Source organism: Cladophialophora yegresii, assembly GCF_000585515.1.
Source record: "Cladophialophora yegresii CBS 114405 chromosome Unknown aczIN-supercont1.4, whole genome shotgun sequence".
In the NCBI taxonomy this organism is placed as follows: domain Eukaryota; kingdom Fungi; phylum Ascomycota; class Eurotiomycetes; order Chaetothyriales; family Herpotrichiellaceae; genus Cladophialophora; species Cladophialophora yegresii.
Window position 1 is genome coordinate 3,059,922 of NW_006913048.1, and position 15,160 is coordinate 3,075,081.

At 55.0% G+C, this 15,160-nt stretch overlaps 5 protein-coding genes across 5 annotated transcripts; 1 reads left to right on the forward strand and 4 right to left on the reverse strand.

Annotated features, from left to right (window-relative positions):
• Window positions 1-741: 741 nt before the first annotated feature.
• On the forward strand, window positions 742-3,069 carry A1O7_06456 (uncharacterized protein; the record flags this gene model as incomplete). Its single annotated transcript, XM_007760458.1, has 2 exons — window positions 742-1,279; window positions 1,367-3,069. 2 exons carry the CDS (start codon window positions 742-744, stop codon window positions 3,067-3,069), a joined length of 2,241 nt encoding a protein of 746 aa, XP_007758648.1.
• A 286-nt stretch (window positions 3,070-3,355) lies between these two features.
• On the reverse strand, window positions 3,356-4,848 carry A1O7_06457 (acetyl-CoA acyltransferase; the record flags this gene model as incomplete). The annotated part of the gene is made up of 2 exons (XM_007760459.1): window positions 3,356-4,250; window positions 4,361-4,848. The coding sequence occupies 2 exons, from the start codon at window positions 4,846-4,848 to the stop codon at window positions 3,356-3,358; spliced, it is 1,383 nt and encodes a 460-aa protein (XP_007758649.1).
• Window positions 4,849-5,635: 787 nt separating this feature from the next.
• Window positions 5,636-6,856, reverse strand: A1O7_06458 (uncharacterized protein; the record flags this gene model as incomplete). Its single annotated transcript, XM_007760460.1, has 1 exon — window positions 5,636-6,856. The coding sequence occupies one exon, from the start codon at window positions 6,854-6,856 to the stop codon at window positions 5,636-5,638; it is 1,221 nt and encodes a 406-aa protein (XP_007758650.1).
• A 2,222-nt stretch (window positions 6,857-9,078) lies between these two features.
• A1O7_06459 (uncharacterized protein) lies at window positions 9,079-10,425 on the reverse strand (the record flags this gene model as incomplete). The annotated part of the gene is made up of 1 exon (XM_007760461.1): window positions 9,079-10,425. The coding sequence occupies one exon, from the start codon at window positions 10,423-10,425 to the stop codon at window positions 9,079-9,081; it is 1,347 nt and encodes a 448-aa protein (XP_007758651.1).
• A 2,063-nt stretch (window positions 10,426-12,488) lies between these two features.
• On the reverse strand, window positions 12,489-15,029 carry A1O7_06460 (uncharacterized protein; the record flags this gene model as incomplete). Its single annotated transcript, XM_007760462.1, has 2 exons — window positions 12,489-14,900; window positions 14,952-15,029. The coding sequence occupies 2 exons, from the start codon at window positions 15,027-15,029 to the stop codon at window positions 12,489-12,491; spliced, it is 2,490 nt and encodes an 829-aa protein (XP_007758652.1).
• Window positions 15,030-15,160: the final 131 nt, after the last annotated feature.

Genomic DNA, 15,160 nt, shown 5'->3' on the forward strand with positions numbered 1-15,160 from the left:
GAGGAGCGTTCCCCAGCTTACCGGCAAGGCTCACAGGCCTGACGCGTCCTTTTCATGGGCCGTGGCGAGCCTTCCATCACTGATGAAGCAGTCTGCGAGCGCCCTTCCGATGTGATTGTTGAGGAACATTCAATGTATCGACCATGTCGACATAAGGAACAGCGCTGCGCGTGATACTACTTCGCAGTAGCTGGCGTTTCGTCGGAGTATAAATATGGCTAGATGCACATTACCCTCGTGGGTCTTAGCAACACGCGCCGCTCTATTCGCGCATTCCTTTCCGCTTTCTCGCTTCTTCCACTTCCTCCGGCCTGGTGTTGCTCCTCCGCTCGCTCATGTCGACAGGTACTCAGTACATGGGTACGAATAGGGTGCCAGACTGCTCGAATGGGTTCGCGGTCACCGTCCCGCAAGCGACGATCGAACAGCATGACAAACTTTCGGCTGTTTCCCTGAATCGCTCGCGTGGTCATTCCATGATGGGTGCTTGATCGACACCTCCGCATTTTCCATCGTTCCTCCATTGATGTCATTGCTGACCGTCAGCCAAATTGTGAGCTCGAGGGCAGCTTCACGTGTTGAAACGTGCCTCGTGGCGGAGTGCTCCGAGCCCACTCGTGGTTGCAATGGCTTCCTTAAAAGTCCTGCTCCAACCGCTGTACAGGTAAGTTTCGCACCTCTCCTATGTCAAACATTCCCGCCCGGCACGAAAAGGAAACCTCTAACCGAGCCAACCTCACCATGCTGGCTTCTCTCGTCTTGTTTCTCGCTCTGGGGCTTCAGCAGTGCTGGGCGCAGAACTCGAGGTCCTGCCCTGCTGTGACCCAGCATCTGACCGATCCTCCTTACGACAATTACTTCTACTCCAATTGCAACAGTGACAGTCAGGTTGTCGTCACTAGTCCATTGCCAGACTCGAACTTGACCATCATCGGCCCTCGATTCATTGTTGCTTGGCCTGCTGGTGCCAGCGGGATCTGCACCTTCTTCCAGCCCCAGAACGGACCAAATGGATCTCTTGCCATTGAGCTTGTCAATTCCACACTTGGGAGCCCACTAGGACCGGTATATAGGACTAGCTCAAATTCGGACAACTCATTTGTCGGAGTCCAAGGGGTGCTCGCATTCAACAGCTCTGCTACCTTGACCGTTCCGATTCTGGGAAGTATACGAACCATACGGGATTTCACGGAAGGGCCGAGCCTTCTTCGTCCAGTAATTCAGGATGCTGTGAATATTACAAGATCAAACGGAACCGGTGCGACTATTTCACGGCTTTGTGAGTCACCATAACCAAGCACTCTGCTGAGAATTCCGAAACTTCGCCAAGTCGTCCTCTGACGCTCAGGCACTGACAGAGCTGTAGGGCTTGACAATGTCACCACCACGAGCTTCACTTTGGTGCCGTATCAGAACCCAGGCTCCAACATTACAATCAATCAGCGGAACAAGACCGTAAGCTTCGGGGCCGGGTTTTACGCCTTTTCCGCCAGCTTCAACTACCCGCAGTTGACTCAGCTGCCACCAAGCCAAGTACTGAATTCCGCCTCACAGAATCTGATCGACCAGCGACCGGACCAAACCACTTCTCTTTCTTTCCTCTCCTACACCGAGAAGCTGCTCGCTGGAGCATGGAGGTTCCTCACGTACTTTGGTAGGGACAGCATGATCAGCGCCCTGCTACTTGAACCGGTGCTCAGTCAAGGCAACGGTTCGGCCACTGAAGCTGTCATTGGAGCTGTCCTTGAACGACTCAACCGGAGCGACGGGTCTGTATGCCACGAGGAGACGATCGGAGACTACGCGACGTACCTTAACTTGGAGAACAACATCACCAGCACGTCACCCGGCTTCACCTATCCCATGATCGATACCGACTATTATCTCACTGTGCTGATGGCGCAATACTTCAACACCAGTCCTTCTCGTGTGGGACCCCTCCTCAACCGAAGCGCCGGCTCGATTGACGTTCAGAATCGCAACCTGACATACCAGGCTCTCGCGCTCATCAATGCTCAGAAGATCATGAACATCACAGCTGCGTTCGCCCAGAATCAGATAGCGGCCAACCTCATCCATCTCAAGCCCGACGAGATCGTGGGACAATGGCGAGACTCGACATATGGTCTCGGCGGAGGACGCATTCCATTCGACGTGAACACCGCCCTTGTGCCAGCTGCTCTCAGGGCAATAGGTCAACTGGCACGCACTCCAGGCGTCTTCCCAAACAGTACCAGTACCTCTTCTTGGCGTACCTTAGCCGACAGGCGTGCGCAAATCTGGGAAGAAAACGCGCTCCAGTTCTTCGAGACGAACATCACGGCCTCGACTGCTCGTTCCCGCCTCCAGAACTTCGCTAACACCGCCACCTTCTACGACGGGCCGGCAAACGCATCCTCGCTCCCTTCTTCAGGCAACATAACGACATACGCGATTGCACTCAACGGGTACAACAACCTGTCGTCCGTGAATGTCCAACACAGCGACACTGGGTTCCGCTTGTTCTTCGTCAATGCCTCTGCCTCGACCCCCGAGGCGGCGGCGCAGGAGACCCGCTTCATCAACGCCACAGCCAACAGCTTGATCCGCTCGTTCCCAGCCGGTCTCATGACCCCACAAAGCATCATCGTCGCCAACCCGGCCCTCTCCGGCTCCGACGTGCTGATTGCCAACTTCACAAATGCCGCGTACCATGGCTGCGTGATCTGGTCGTTCCAGCTGTCCATGATGGCCAAGGGGTTGGAGAGGCAGCTTGCGAGATGCGACAGCACGAATACCACCAGTGCCGCAAGTGCCACACCGGCATGGTGCAGCGACTCCTCCGTCTACAACAACGTCTTACTCGCGTACAACACTCTCTGGGACAGCATCGAGGCCAACTCGGCGCAGCTGCAGGGTGAGGTATGGAGCTGGAGGTACAACAACAGGACCGGCAACTTTACGACCCTGCCGCTGGGTGTTCTGCCTCCCCCACCAGGCGTGAGTGCCGGGACGGAAAGCGACATCCGGCAGCTTTGGAGTCTGACGTTCTTGGCTGTGACGAGGAACCAGAACTTGACGGTCGTGTGATGACCGCACACGCACTGGGGCAGGACATACCCGATCACCCTAGTTGGTGGACATAAGAAAGGAAATGAAATACATAGCACCAGCCTCAGAACGGACGAGGGACGTACAGCAACGATGAGAGCCAGGCTGGAAGTATGCATAGCGTGGTGTTACTTGCGACCAAACCATTCTTATCCTGCGGTCTGTTTTTTGTTTTCTCCCACAGAGTTCCTTATGCACGTTGAACATGCGGACCACCCAGTATACTACACCACGGTAACCACATCGATTGTTACGTCGGTCAGGTTCACAATCTAGCCTGAATCTTCTCCGCCGTCTCACCCAACGCATAATCGCTCCTCCCACTCTTACTCCTGATCTTCTCGAAATCCTCCTTGGTGACCCCCCTGGCCTCCACCGCCGGATTATACCCCACACCGCTCAGTTCAGCGATCTCGGCATCACCGAGGGCCACATCCGTATTCTTGCGCCCATCCCCGCGCTTATACACCGTGATGACGACAGCCCCGCCCAGACCCAAATTATGCTGCAGCGCGACATCGACGTCTTTCACCAACCGACCATTGTTCGCCCACCCTCTCAACTGCCACGTGAGCTCCGCGCACTGCGCCAGCCCCGTCGCGCCCAGCGGGTGACCCTTCGAGATCAACCCGCCCGACGGGTTGATGATGGGTCCCTTGCCGCCGTACGTGATGTCGCCATTCCGCACCATCAGGTGCGCCTTGCCCGGCTCGCAGAACCCGAGCCCCTCGAGCGTGATCAACTCGTTGGCCGAGAAACAGTCGTGCATTTCGCACACCTTGACGTCCGTGGCTGCAACGCCGGCCTCGGCCAGCGCCGCTTTCGCGGCCCGGCGCGTCATGTCGAAGCCCACGAGGTCCATGGCCGACCGGGAGAAGAGGGCGGGCGAGTCCGTCATGAGCGACTGGCCCGCCATGAGGACGGCGTGGGATTTGAGTTCGGGCCGGGAATCCAAAAACCGCTGAGAGACGATGACGGCGGCGCCCGCGCCGTCCGAGGTGGGTGAACATTGCAGTTTCGTGAGCGGGTAGTGGATCATGGGCGACTTTTCGATCTGTTCGAGCGTGTAGACGTCGCGGAACTGCGCGTAGGGGTTGCGCGACGAGTGTTCGTGCGAGATGCGGGCGATCTCGGCAAAGTCGCGCGCCGTGGCGCCGTACCTGGTGGCAGCAGGACTTGGTCAGCCGGTGCGTTGCGTGTGGCACATGGAGAGAGAGAGAGAGAGAGAGAGAGAGAGAGAGAGAGAGAGAGAGAGAGAGATGCCACATACTTCTCCATGTACTCCCTGCCGGCATTGGCAAAGAACTGCGCATTCCGCGGCGAGTCGTACTTGCCGCGCGTCTCCTCCATCAACCGCGTGCCCAACCCCATGGGACTCGGCCGGTCGTCCCAGATGGATTTGATGCTTCCCGGCTTCATCGTCTCAAACCCAATCACCATGACGACATCCACAATCCCGCCTTTCACCAACGTCCGGGCCATCTGGAGGCCCGTCGACCCCGTGGCGCACGCATTGTTGGTGTTGTAGATGGGGATGTTGGTCATGCCGAACTGGTAGAAGATGCGTTGCCCCGAGGTCGTGTCGCCGTAGCAGTAGCACGCCACGCCGGTTTGGACATCGTCGTACGTGATGTGCGCGTCCAGCAGGGCTTTGGTGCCGGCTTCGAACCCCAGCTCCGGGTACGGGCGGAGTTGGCGGGGTTTGATGAATTGCGTCAGGCCGACGCCCAGGACGTAGGCGTTTTGCTGGAAGGACATGGTTACGATTGCAGGGCGTATAACTATCGTCGCTGCTACTGTCAAAAGAGTTGGACTCGTGATTGATATACCTGATGCTCGACGTGGTAGACACTGATTACTTTACTAGTGCCACCAGCAACACGGCACCCCCAGCAAGCTGGCTGACTTCCCCGCACCCCCAGTGCCGGTGCCGGCGGGCCTCGGCATGATTATGATGGGTCACGTGAATGTCGAGCGTCAACACCTAACATTCATCGTAATTAGGTCTATTCGTACATGGGTATCTCTCCAAACATGTAAACGCCCAAGTGCAAGCTTTTGGCCTAGTCATCTGAACAAGCCGTGGTTCAACGCTACCACAGCCGAGCGGCTTCAAACCACGCCGCTGTCACCGCGGCATGACCAAAGAACACTGAGTATGGCTCGTGAGAGCCCCCGGACACCCGTCTAGAAGGGCAAACCAGGCAAGTCAAATTGGACTTGAACCAGAAAAAGGAACATTCTCTCATCAACCATGCACATCTATCTACATCATCTCATCAACTCATATATCATTTCATCAGATCTTCCCTGGGTCCGTGATGCCGCACGAATGCAGAAGAACGTTTCGTATCCGTGCTGGTAACGGAGGGTATCATGAATATTGCGTACGTCGAATGCCGGCGTGGCACCCCAGTCGCTACCCCGAGCCCTGACGTCGGAAGGGTTTGGGAACCGGTAAGGAGTTGGGAACGAGCGGCACGCTAGCCGCATTCCCCGGGTTGAATAAGAGGGATATCTGAAGAGGCTAAGGTATAGCCAATGGTCATTGGTCTTGCATGTAAGAATCTGTAGATTGGAATGACTGATTCGAATTCGAGAAGGTCTGACTCAGTGGTGGGAAGTAATTTCCGAAATCCCAGTCCGTCTGAGACGAGCCAACAGTGTCAGTCGCAAATAGGGATGGGAAGGACTTGTGCGGATAACGGGTTATTTCGGTTTCGGTGCCGAATGCTAGTATGTCCGGAAGCACGGTATCTGGGTTGGGAGTTGAGGGACGCCCATTTCCTGGCTCAACAACAGGATGGAGAGGCGTGTGCGGCGTCGAAGCTGTAAATAGCGGCTGCGGCTGCGGCTGGGGTGTTGTAGGCCATATCACTTCCGCTGCTGTTCGAGAGCCCGTATGCTCATGCGAATTGTTCGCCACAGGATGTTCGTGACTAGGTATCTCGCGCAATGAAGTTGAAGGATCATGAGTTGGCCATTCGGCGTGGTGCATCCTCATGTGGTTGTCATAATGTCCTTGACGTGTGTAACCCTGGCCACCATAGCTTCTGCGGCAGTTCTTGGAAGGGCAATAGAAGAGGTGGCCCTTTGGAGCTGTACGGCCCGCGTTGCCCACAGAGGCGTGGCCTTCAGTGGGAGTAGGACTCCCTGCGGCAACGGAGGAGCCGACGCCCTGGTTCGAGGATTGATATCCGGATCCAATGCGACCATATTGAATGCCCGGGGGAACCAAGGTCTGGCCTTCTCTCGATGCTGAGGGCACAGAACCAGTGGCAGGTGTAAGATGGGTGGCGTGGTATGGACTGAGCCCCGAACCTCGAGAATCGGGCCAAGAAGATCCTGACATGCGTCGAACATTGCTCACCAATGTAAGCACCTCCAGCCTCTTGGCTTGCCAACTCTTGTCCTCCCGGATCTGCGCGACCAACGCGAACAGATCCGGTGGAGGGTTGTAGTAGATACTTGTATGGTTCCTTCGGAAGAGGGCGCACTCGGACTGCAGCCGAAGGAACCGTAGTATGACCCAATGCTGGTGGTCGGCTTCGAACATATCTTGGATCATTCCAGAATAGTGGTGGAAACATGTGTGGGCGAACATTTCCTCGAGTTTTGTCGAGATGAGGTCGGTCAGCGACGCATCGAGGTGGTCGTGGTCTGCGATAGGGATGGCGAGGTGTGGTCGTTGAGGCCCATGGCCCTGGGCACTGTTCGACTGCCTTGGGTGGTTGGGCGTGACCGGCGGTTGAAAAACGAAAGCCATGGTGAAAAGCTAGGCCAGGTCGCAATCAGGCGGAAGGTGAAGTCGATTCGAAGAAAGCTGGCCTTGCTGGTCGGGGCGCGAGGTTCGCACAAGCGGGCACGGATACGATACCCGTGGTTCAAGGCGAGAACAAGGAAGCAATGAATTTCACAGACAGTAGTAAGAAAAGGCTGAATCAAATGGAGCTTGCGTCTGAAAAAGAGGCTCTCACACCGAAGATAAAATGGGCTGAGGGAAAGGGCGAACAGAAGACAGGGCGCGCCACGGGCTTATGAAGGTGTGCAGGGCATGGCACGGTAAAGACGATGGGCGAGGAGACTGATGTGTAGACGCTAACTGGAGTTTGGACAGACAAGGCAGACCGGCTGCCATCATTATTGTTGCTTTGATGATAGCAGATGGTAAGAGCAAGACGGGGAAGCAAGTGAGCAGAAGTTCGACAGCTTCGCAAGTTGCGATGTTTCGGCTCATTTGGGTTAAGGAACGGCTGCGGAGTGGAGGCGCTGGGGAGCTAAAACGTCTGTTTGGGCATGCCTGGAGCATTTGGAGATGGCCTGTGACGAACGACAGGCTCGCCCAAGGGACCACAGTCCCACTGCGGCGGAGAATCGCTCGTACTGTGTTCTGATTTGCTGGACTTCCGTGCGTTTCTCGCCCTCAACCACGTCCTGGACCACTTTGCTTGTGTACGCAGCATCGCAGTGCGTACAGAACGTTCCGCTCTTCGTTCGGCTGTCGCTGGATTCCCACCAGCATCTTGCACATCGTGGAGTGCGCTTGGGTTAAGACGTGCTCGATTTCGCGAGCAAGCACCGACACCAGGGATACACCCCACGAGCGCACAAGCTCGCCTCTTTGAATGTGAGTCTGTTCTCGAGGAGTCCTCATTCGCCCGCGCAGCAACTAACCGTCGGTCATATCTACCACCGCGATCCGGTCTCCACTCGACTGGACGAAGCTGCTCCATTATCAATGGCCATGAATCGAGCATTCGAAGCGCGATGTGCCTTCCCCCACCTTGCGCGGATTCTTACTGCTGACAAGCGAAGAGAAAAGACTGTGACAGAGTATGTATGGATCCAGCCACCTGCGCGACCGCCACAGATGTGCTTCTTCTTCGTCATACGTGTCCGGAGTATGTACCATGGCAAGGTCTTGTACTGTGTACATGAGTCAAACCATTAATGTGTACTCTTACCACGGTCACCATGCTGAGTTGGCAATACGTCACTTGTGCATGCAAACCCAGCCACCAAAGCAGATTGACTTTTGCCGTTAAGTATTCGAGCAGTTGCAGGACCCTGGGCATGCAGCAGTGGAAGTCGAATCTATATTTGGCGCCGATCATGGCTTCGTCGTGGCGCACTGCAGGAGTCTGCCACAACAGCCACAACACCCAACGCTCGGGACCATGCCACTTCACACCACAGGTAATAATGTGGGAGATGAGATTCACAGAGAAGGGACATTCGGTGCTTGACAGAACCTGGGTAATCGTCAAAGCTACCGTACTCCGCATTTCGTAGCTTATTGTGTTGAACGAAACATTGACGTGCAACTGTCGGGCGTTTAAATCCGACTGGTGCTCACGTCCACCCCAGGCACCAGGCACGCTCTGGATCCACTGCCATTGCCAGCACAGCAGCTCGTGTTTGATGCAGGTCTGCCAGCCCCGAAGATTCCGCATTGCTCTTTCCGGCAGCGGTACGAGGTATGGGGGAGCACTGCAGACTCGCGCCTCTCTGCACCTGCAAACTCTCGAGGTCAAGTTCTTCCTTGCTCGTCAAGCACAACCCCTGACCCATGCACGTCCGTGCCTGGGGATCGTTCTTGGGGATCATGCAAGATATCACAAGATCTTGCCTTACTAGAAAATACTTCTAGCCGGTCTGTTTTAGCGTTTCCCGTCAAATATGTTGTCAAATCAGGAACATTTCTTTCAGTGAGAAGGGATTACATTTTCCGACTCTTTTCATGGCGTCGCGCTGCCGGTACCTCGAACCTCTGTTTTGCCACATTCCCGGTGCTTCCAGACCAAGCCGTAAATACGTTCCCCGCACCTATCACGGAGTACGGTGCCGTCGACATCGTATCGAAGAGTGACAGAGGATGTGGGAGAAAACGGCTCGGTACAGTAATGAATTGTCCCTTCTAATCAGGAGGGATATGTTTCTCGATGCACCCAGTCGCGCTGGGAACTGCTCGAGACCACTCGACTCATACTATTCCAAGTATCTGTCACCACACCTGCTTCTCTCCATCATTTGGAAGTCGTGAAATCCTACCGGGCCTGCTTGGGTAGGTGACGGGCGATTTGTGTCGTCGGCAGCATTGTCCCAAATTGTCCCTGGCTGGTGTTGGCGGCTGTTTGGAATGAACGTGAAACCCTCGAGAAGCGAGCTGTTCACCAGCCCGCTGGTGACTTGGGCTTCTTGAGGATCAGCATGATTCGGATCTCCTCGCGTCACACTAGCTTCAAGTCCAGCATGACTGGCAGGATAGACTGCATTGTGTCCCACACCTTCGAGCGTATTCCTGTCACCAATGTCCAAAGCCTCTCCGTTACCAAACTCCCGTGACGGTCTACGGTGGCTCAAGGGTGAACCGCTGGAGTTTGTGACTGCCGAGGACATTGTATCCCCTTGAATACTATGTTGTGGAGACAGGTCTGCGACCAGGAAGTCTGAAGGATGTTGATTGCGGTATGGCGATTCGGCATGGCAACTGCGCATATGATTGTTGAAGTTCCCAGCATTCCGAAAGGGCTCGTGCTTGCAGTTGGTGTACGGGCATTTGTACCTTTTTCCCCTTGGTGCTCTTCCTTTAGTCCGCTGAAATGGAGTCTGTGGGGTGCTTCGCGCATTTCCCATGGAAAGGGGCGTGGTGACTGCTGTTTGACCGCTTTGTGCAGTTCTGGGACTGGATATCACGACACCCGGACTTGTCTCCCCAGACCTGTCGAAGTCTGAACCACCACTGTGATTGATCGTCGGTCTTAAATCCTGCCCGGAGGGCACTGACTGTGTCTGGGGGTGATCCTGCTCCGGCACAGCCGACATGGTTACGTGGACAAGGTGAGCCTGCAAGTGTGGAAACTCGGGAAGATCTCTAAGCTCGTTGATCACGATCCTGAGGTCATCAGGGAGCGTGCCATAATTCCGGGCAAGGCATTCGGTAAGCAGGTGGTGGACGTGTTCGGACACCTGAGGGTTGTAGAGCTCGTTCCACAGCCCAGTTGGGATGCGAAGGTAGCTGCAGACGCCGTCTCGGTGAATTGCAATATCCGGGTGAGAAAGAATACTCCTGAAAGCAGTATCCCAGGCGTGGCTCTGAGCACCGAAGGCTTGTGAATTATTGCCAAAGGGATCGAGCTTGGGTACTTGACGGGAGGAGGGCGGGAGAGCTGACTGCTGAAGCGGGAATGAAGCATCCGGCTGGAGGGCAACTGTGTTGTTGAAAGTAACTCCTCGTTGATTGGCATCTCGGATTGCTTGCGCCGAATGCCCCAACTGCGGAAGTCGAAGTTGGCGCTCTCCCTCCCAGGCCAGCGGGAAGCCGGGTTGGTGCATTTGCAACGGCGGTGCCCAGCCAGGCAGATTTCGTAACCAGACGAAATCAGTGAAAGAAGATCCAATTCAGCGCGTAGTGAAAGAGGATCAAAGAAAAGCACAGCTTCCAAGTGATTGAACGAACGACCGAGAAGACAAGAATTAAAGGACCGTCGCTTCGTACCTGTGATTGCAAATGACCTGCCAGAGGGGACTTGCAAATATAATTGATGAATAGAAAGGGACGTGTTCATCGAAAAGCAGGTGACTCGATATGAAATGTTCTCCCACGTCCTGGGATGCGGACTGAGGGCATGCGAGGCCAACGCCATGCTATACTTACCTGTCCAGATCTAGCATTAGTCTGAGCCAGCAGGACAGCATAGGCATGTTCCTGCAGCTCCTGCAGCAATTGGAATGCACGAAGGGAGGCGGCGCCCTGCTGCGGCGGCGTCTCTTTTGTTGTTGAAAGAGAGCAAAAGACTCTAGCACATTTGTGCACAGCCTCGGAACGCTCGGTCGAAGCCGAAGCCAAACCCGATGACGCAGAATGCAGGGGTCGACGCCAAGATCCGTCGACGCTACTCGAGTTAGTGGGACTTTTGGATTGTGCTGCCCAATCACAAGCTCCACTAACAAACAGTCCCCATTAGCCACATTTTGTGCCACGTGGTGGATTGTTCTTTTGCACAACCGGTACGACGTCCCCCGATAGTGGTCACAGTCATACCAGACGTGCTTTTTAGGACTTAGCGGAAGTGACACAATGGAGGAGGAGATGAAGAGCGAAAAAGATTCTGCCTCTGACGCACCGCCGTTAGAGCCAGTCATAGGTACGTCGGAGAGAGCAAGCCACAAGAAAGGCAATGAAAGGCAAGTCGTGGCTGAGGCTAAAGCGGTGTGAGGAGCGCGAAGTGGGGCAATCGTGGCTATACAGGCATATGACGCCACACAGAGGATGCCTCAACTCACACCATCGACTCGCGATCTTCACCTCACCATGCATCGGTCCCAGACTCGCACGCAAAGTCCTGCGCCTGGAGTACGGTATTGTACAGGCCCAGTCCAATCATCAATCCACGGCACGGTATGCCCGTCTCGAGAGACTCGGTCTAACGCGCCTGGCGGTGTTGTTTCTCTGGCCCGGTGCATAACGAAAACTTTCCAGTAACTGGTGTCGTTGGGGCGAAAATATTCCGAGACGAATTGAGGGGGTCATTCCACGCCATACTCTGGAGCCAAACCCAGCAGACTACGTCTCCTATTCGCGGAGTCCTCCATATCCCCGTGCTTGGAGATGTTATGCGTTAAAATCTTTGTAACGTGTGCTGTGGTGCCCAGCAGCTACCTAGCCTCGTAGCAGGGGCTCGAATCCGCAGGAACCGTCTTGCCCAACCTGGAAACGCCAGCCGTGCAGGAAGCGTGATCCAATTCGCACTGCACCTACCTGATTGCTGCGTCCAGTGACGTGTACTGGTACAGGATGAGTGTTTTACTGTTCGTAGACTATGCATACTTCGTGCTGGGGGCTGCACCGCGGCTTCACTGGCTCTCTGGATCGACCACCAGGCACTATATTGTAAGGCTAAGCCAGGCAGCCAAAATTGGATCCTGCGAGTACGTCCCAAGGCGGGGACAACCCCAGATTGCTAGTTTAGCCCACCATTACGAGGCATACCGCGGCTATTTGTGCCAATATCCGCAGGCTGTGGCTGGTGTCAGAGAACGGCTTCGAGATAAGTCTACCTCGTGGCTCGTGATTTACCGAGTGCCAAGCCCGTGCAAGGGGCGATGGCCGAAGTCTCGGGCTCCAGCTTTTTGGTGGCTCCAGATGCATTCATTGCATTCATAGGAGTACCATCGAGAGGGACGTTTGTCGAATCGGCAACTCCTCGAATGCGCAATCGGGACCATATTTCTCCTGCGCTATCCAGAGGCTTCAATGCCCTCTGGGGCAAAGACGGGCAAGGTGCTTCTGATCAAGGCCCGTCTTCCCATCGTCCCAATGCAGGTCCAGAAGCGTTATGGTCCTGCTAATTTCCCCGGGCGTAGACATCGGTCCTGATGCTGGTTCCAGGGGCCTTTCACGGTAGTTGCGCGGTGTAAAAGGTAGTGGCATCGCTGGTAAGCCTGCTAACGTCTGGTAACTGTCCGGCACTCTGTGCACTCTGTAGCATGGCCATGAGCTCCATCTGCTGTTGGGAGCTCAGCGATTGCATGGCATAGGGACTTTCTCCCGCAATCGCTGGGCCAGGATGTGTGCCTGGAGGTCCGGACACAGTACTGTTGCTACGACGCCCGGGTGGAGGGAAGGACTGCCCCATATAGCGACTATATTCGTGTCCGAAAGAAGCGAGGTAGGGCAGTTCGTCATAGTTCAAATTAGGGGAGCCCGTGATGCCAGGGATCACTCCAGGTATGAGGGGTGCAGTCGACCACGAGGCGGTTCCAGCTGAAGTTGTGGTCGGAAAAGCATGCGGATCAAAACCTGGCAGGCTATAGTGGATTGAGGTGGCATCGAGCCGAGGAAGTGAAATAGCGGTAGTGGTTGGAATATAGTGCTGCGGCGCCGCAAAGGGTTGGGTCGAGGTTGGAAGCATCTCTGGCTGAGACTGGGGTTGATAATGGTGTTGCTGTGTGGTATGGTTGATGTGCCCGGCCGCTGCGCTCTTGTGGTTGTGGCTATTTGACGCACCATGGATGCTGTGAATTGACTGAGGAGACTGAGCGCCGAAGTAGGATGTATTCGTCGTACTAGCCGGACTCGTGGCGAACTGAGAAGCAGCAGAGGAACTCAGGTCATGAGTTGCTGAGGAAGGGTAATCGGATTGCGAGGCCGGAGATTCCTTGTTGTCGGCCTCATAAGCTTTGAGACAGCCCAGCACGAGGTTGTCATAGAGCTGTTGAGCAGAACGAACACCTGGCCACCGGTCCGCACAAAGATCGATCGCTTTCAGCGCGTCCTGAATATGTAGTTGAACTTCCTCCAAGGGATGCTGTTGGCGGATATCCGGGTAAGAGATGCACCATAGTACGGTGTTGAGAGCCATAAAGATAGCCTGAGTGAAAATCCAGGTGATATCAATCAAATGGGCTTCTACCTGGCGTTTTTGGAGTTGGATGTTGAAGATTGCTGCCGAGTAACACTGTTGTGCTGCAAAAAGCGACGGGTTCGGGATTTGAGGTGAAGGACGATATAGAAAGACAATCATTGTATTCTTGCGTCCAATAAACCAGCTTTCACTGAGTCCGGAACCCTCATCATTCTTGGGACAGTCTCGAACCCAATTGTCGATCTTGGTCAAGATTTGGTGGAACCAAGGGTCTTGATCATGCGAGGGAGTGTCTCTCTTCTTGAGGTACAACGTTCGCCTGATCTCGGCCTGGAGCAGTCGCATCCTGAAGAAATGTATCGATATACACTTCTTCATGATTGGGTGATGACCAGGCAGAAGACCGTCGGCGCTAATATATCGGTCGTCGCAGAGCTCGAAAAAGTTGACATTGATGTTGTCGACAGTGACTCCAAATGCGCTCGGTCGTCCCAAACTATGTGCGAGGCCGTATTCCATTGATGTAATGATCCAGAATAGCCGTCGGCGCATGTCAACTTCAAGGGCGTTGGGTCGGGCGCCGGACGGCGGTCGATGGATGGTCTCTTCTTCGCACAAGCCGAGGTCCTGACACAGCTTTGCGGCGATACCGACAACCCAGTAGGCCGCTGTTCGTGTTGGTGTGAGCAAGGAATATTGAGCGATGAGGGCAAAGCATTGCAATGTCGAGAGATCCATTTTCTGGACTGCGCCAGTCAGGAAAGGTAGAGCCGCCAGATAGTAGCTGTCAGCCAATCCGGCGTATTGCTTATCCAGTTTCTGCATGCTTATGGCAATCACGAGCCGCACCTGGAAGTTGAGAGTGGGATCTTCGGACCCGTCGTAGACCGCCTCGAGCTCTCTTAGAAACGTCGGTTCATGGAGGAGGGGCAGCATATATTGAGCCTTCGCCATGTAGATCTCGACAAGACGATCCATCAGTTCACGGTTGGGGAGATCTGGGGCCGCAACTGAGCTGATCAATGGATAAACCTTGGATGTGGGTTTGTCGCTTTCGGCACCAAACTTGTCCTTGATCTCCTGGGCGGCATGGTGGGGTACAACGTCCTTGATAGTCCTTCGCGACGAGTTCTGCTTTGCGAACTCCATGACAAAGCGTGTAATGGCGATGCCACTGGAGGGACCCAAGAAGCGACTTTCATCGTTCTCACTGAACTTGACCAGACCAGCACCCCGCGCCATTGCCTCATGGTCCGGCTCATGCTCCTCGTCCTTTTCCAGGGCTTTCAGTTCTTCATTTAGTCTGCGCACGGTGTCTTGCAATGAGGTGATGTATGTCCGTGGTATGGTCCTGTTCTTGGCCGAGTCGTAGTATTCGCAGTAGGCATTGCTCCTCTCACATGGCTCACACCGGGGTAGGGTGGCGTCGCATCTCGTCTTTCTCTGCCCGACGTCAGTCACGATACTCGCCCGACCACATAGACACATGCTCACCTGTCTGCACCGCACACAGGCGGTCACCGTATGGTGGACCTTGTCACGAGTTCTGGCCGTTTCTGGCGAGTCAGCCATAGTCGCATTTTCGTTGTCTGCCATCTGTACGCAGAGGCAGCGCCAGATGATTGAGTCTAAAATGCTCAGGTCGTCGAGAAGTGCACCTTGAGCCCCCTAGCCGGATTTCCATCTCTCATCGTGCGTCCGTG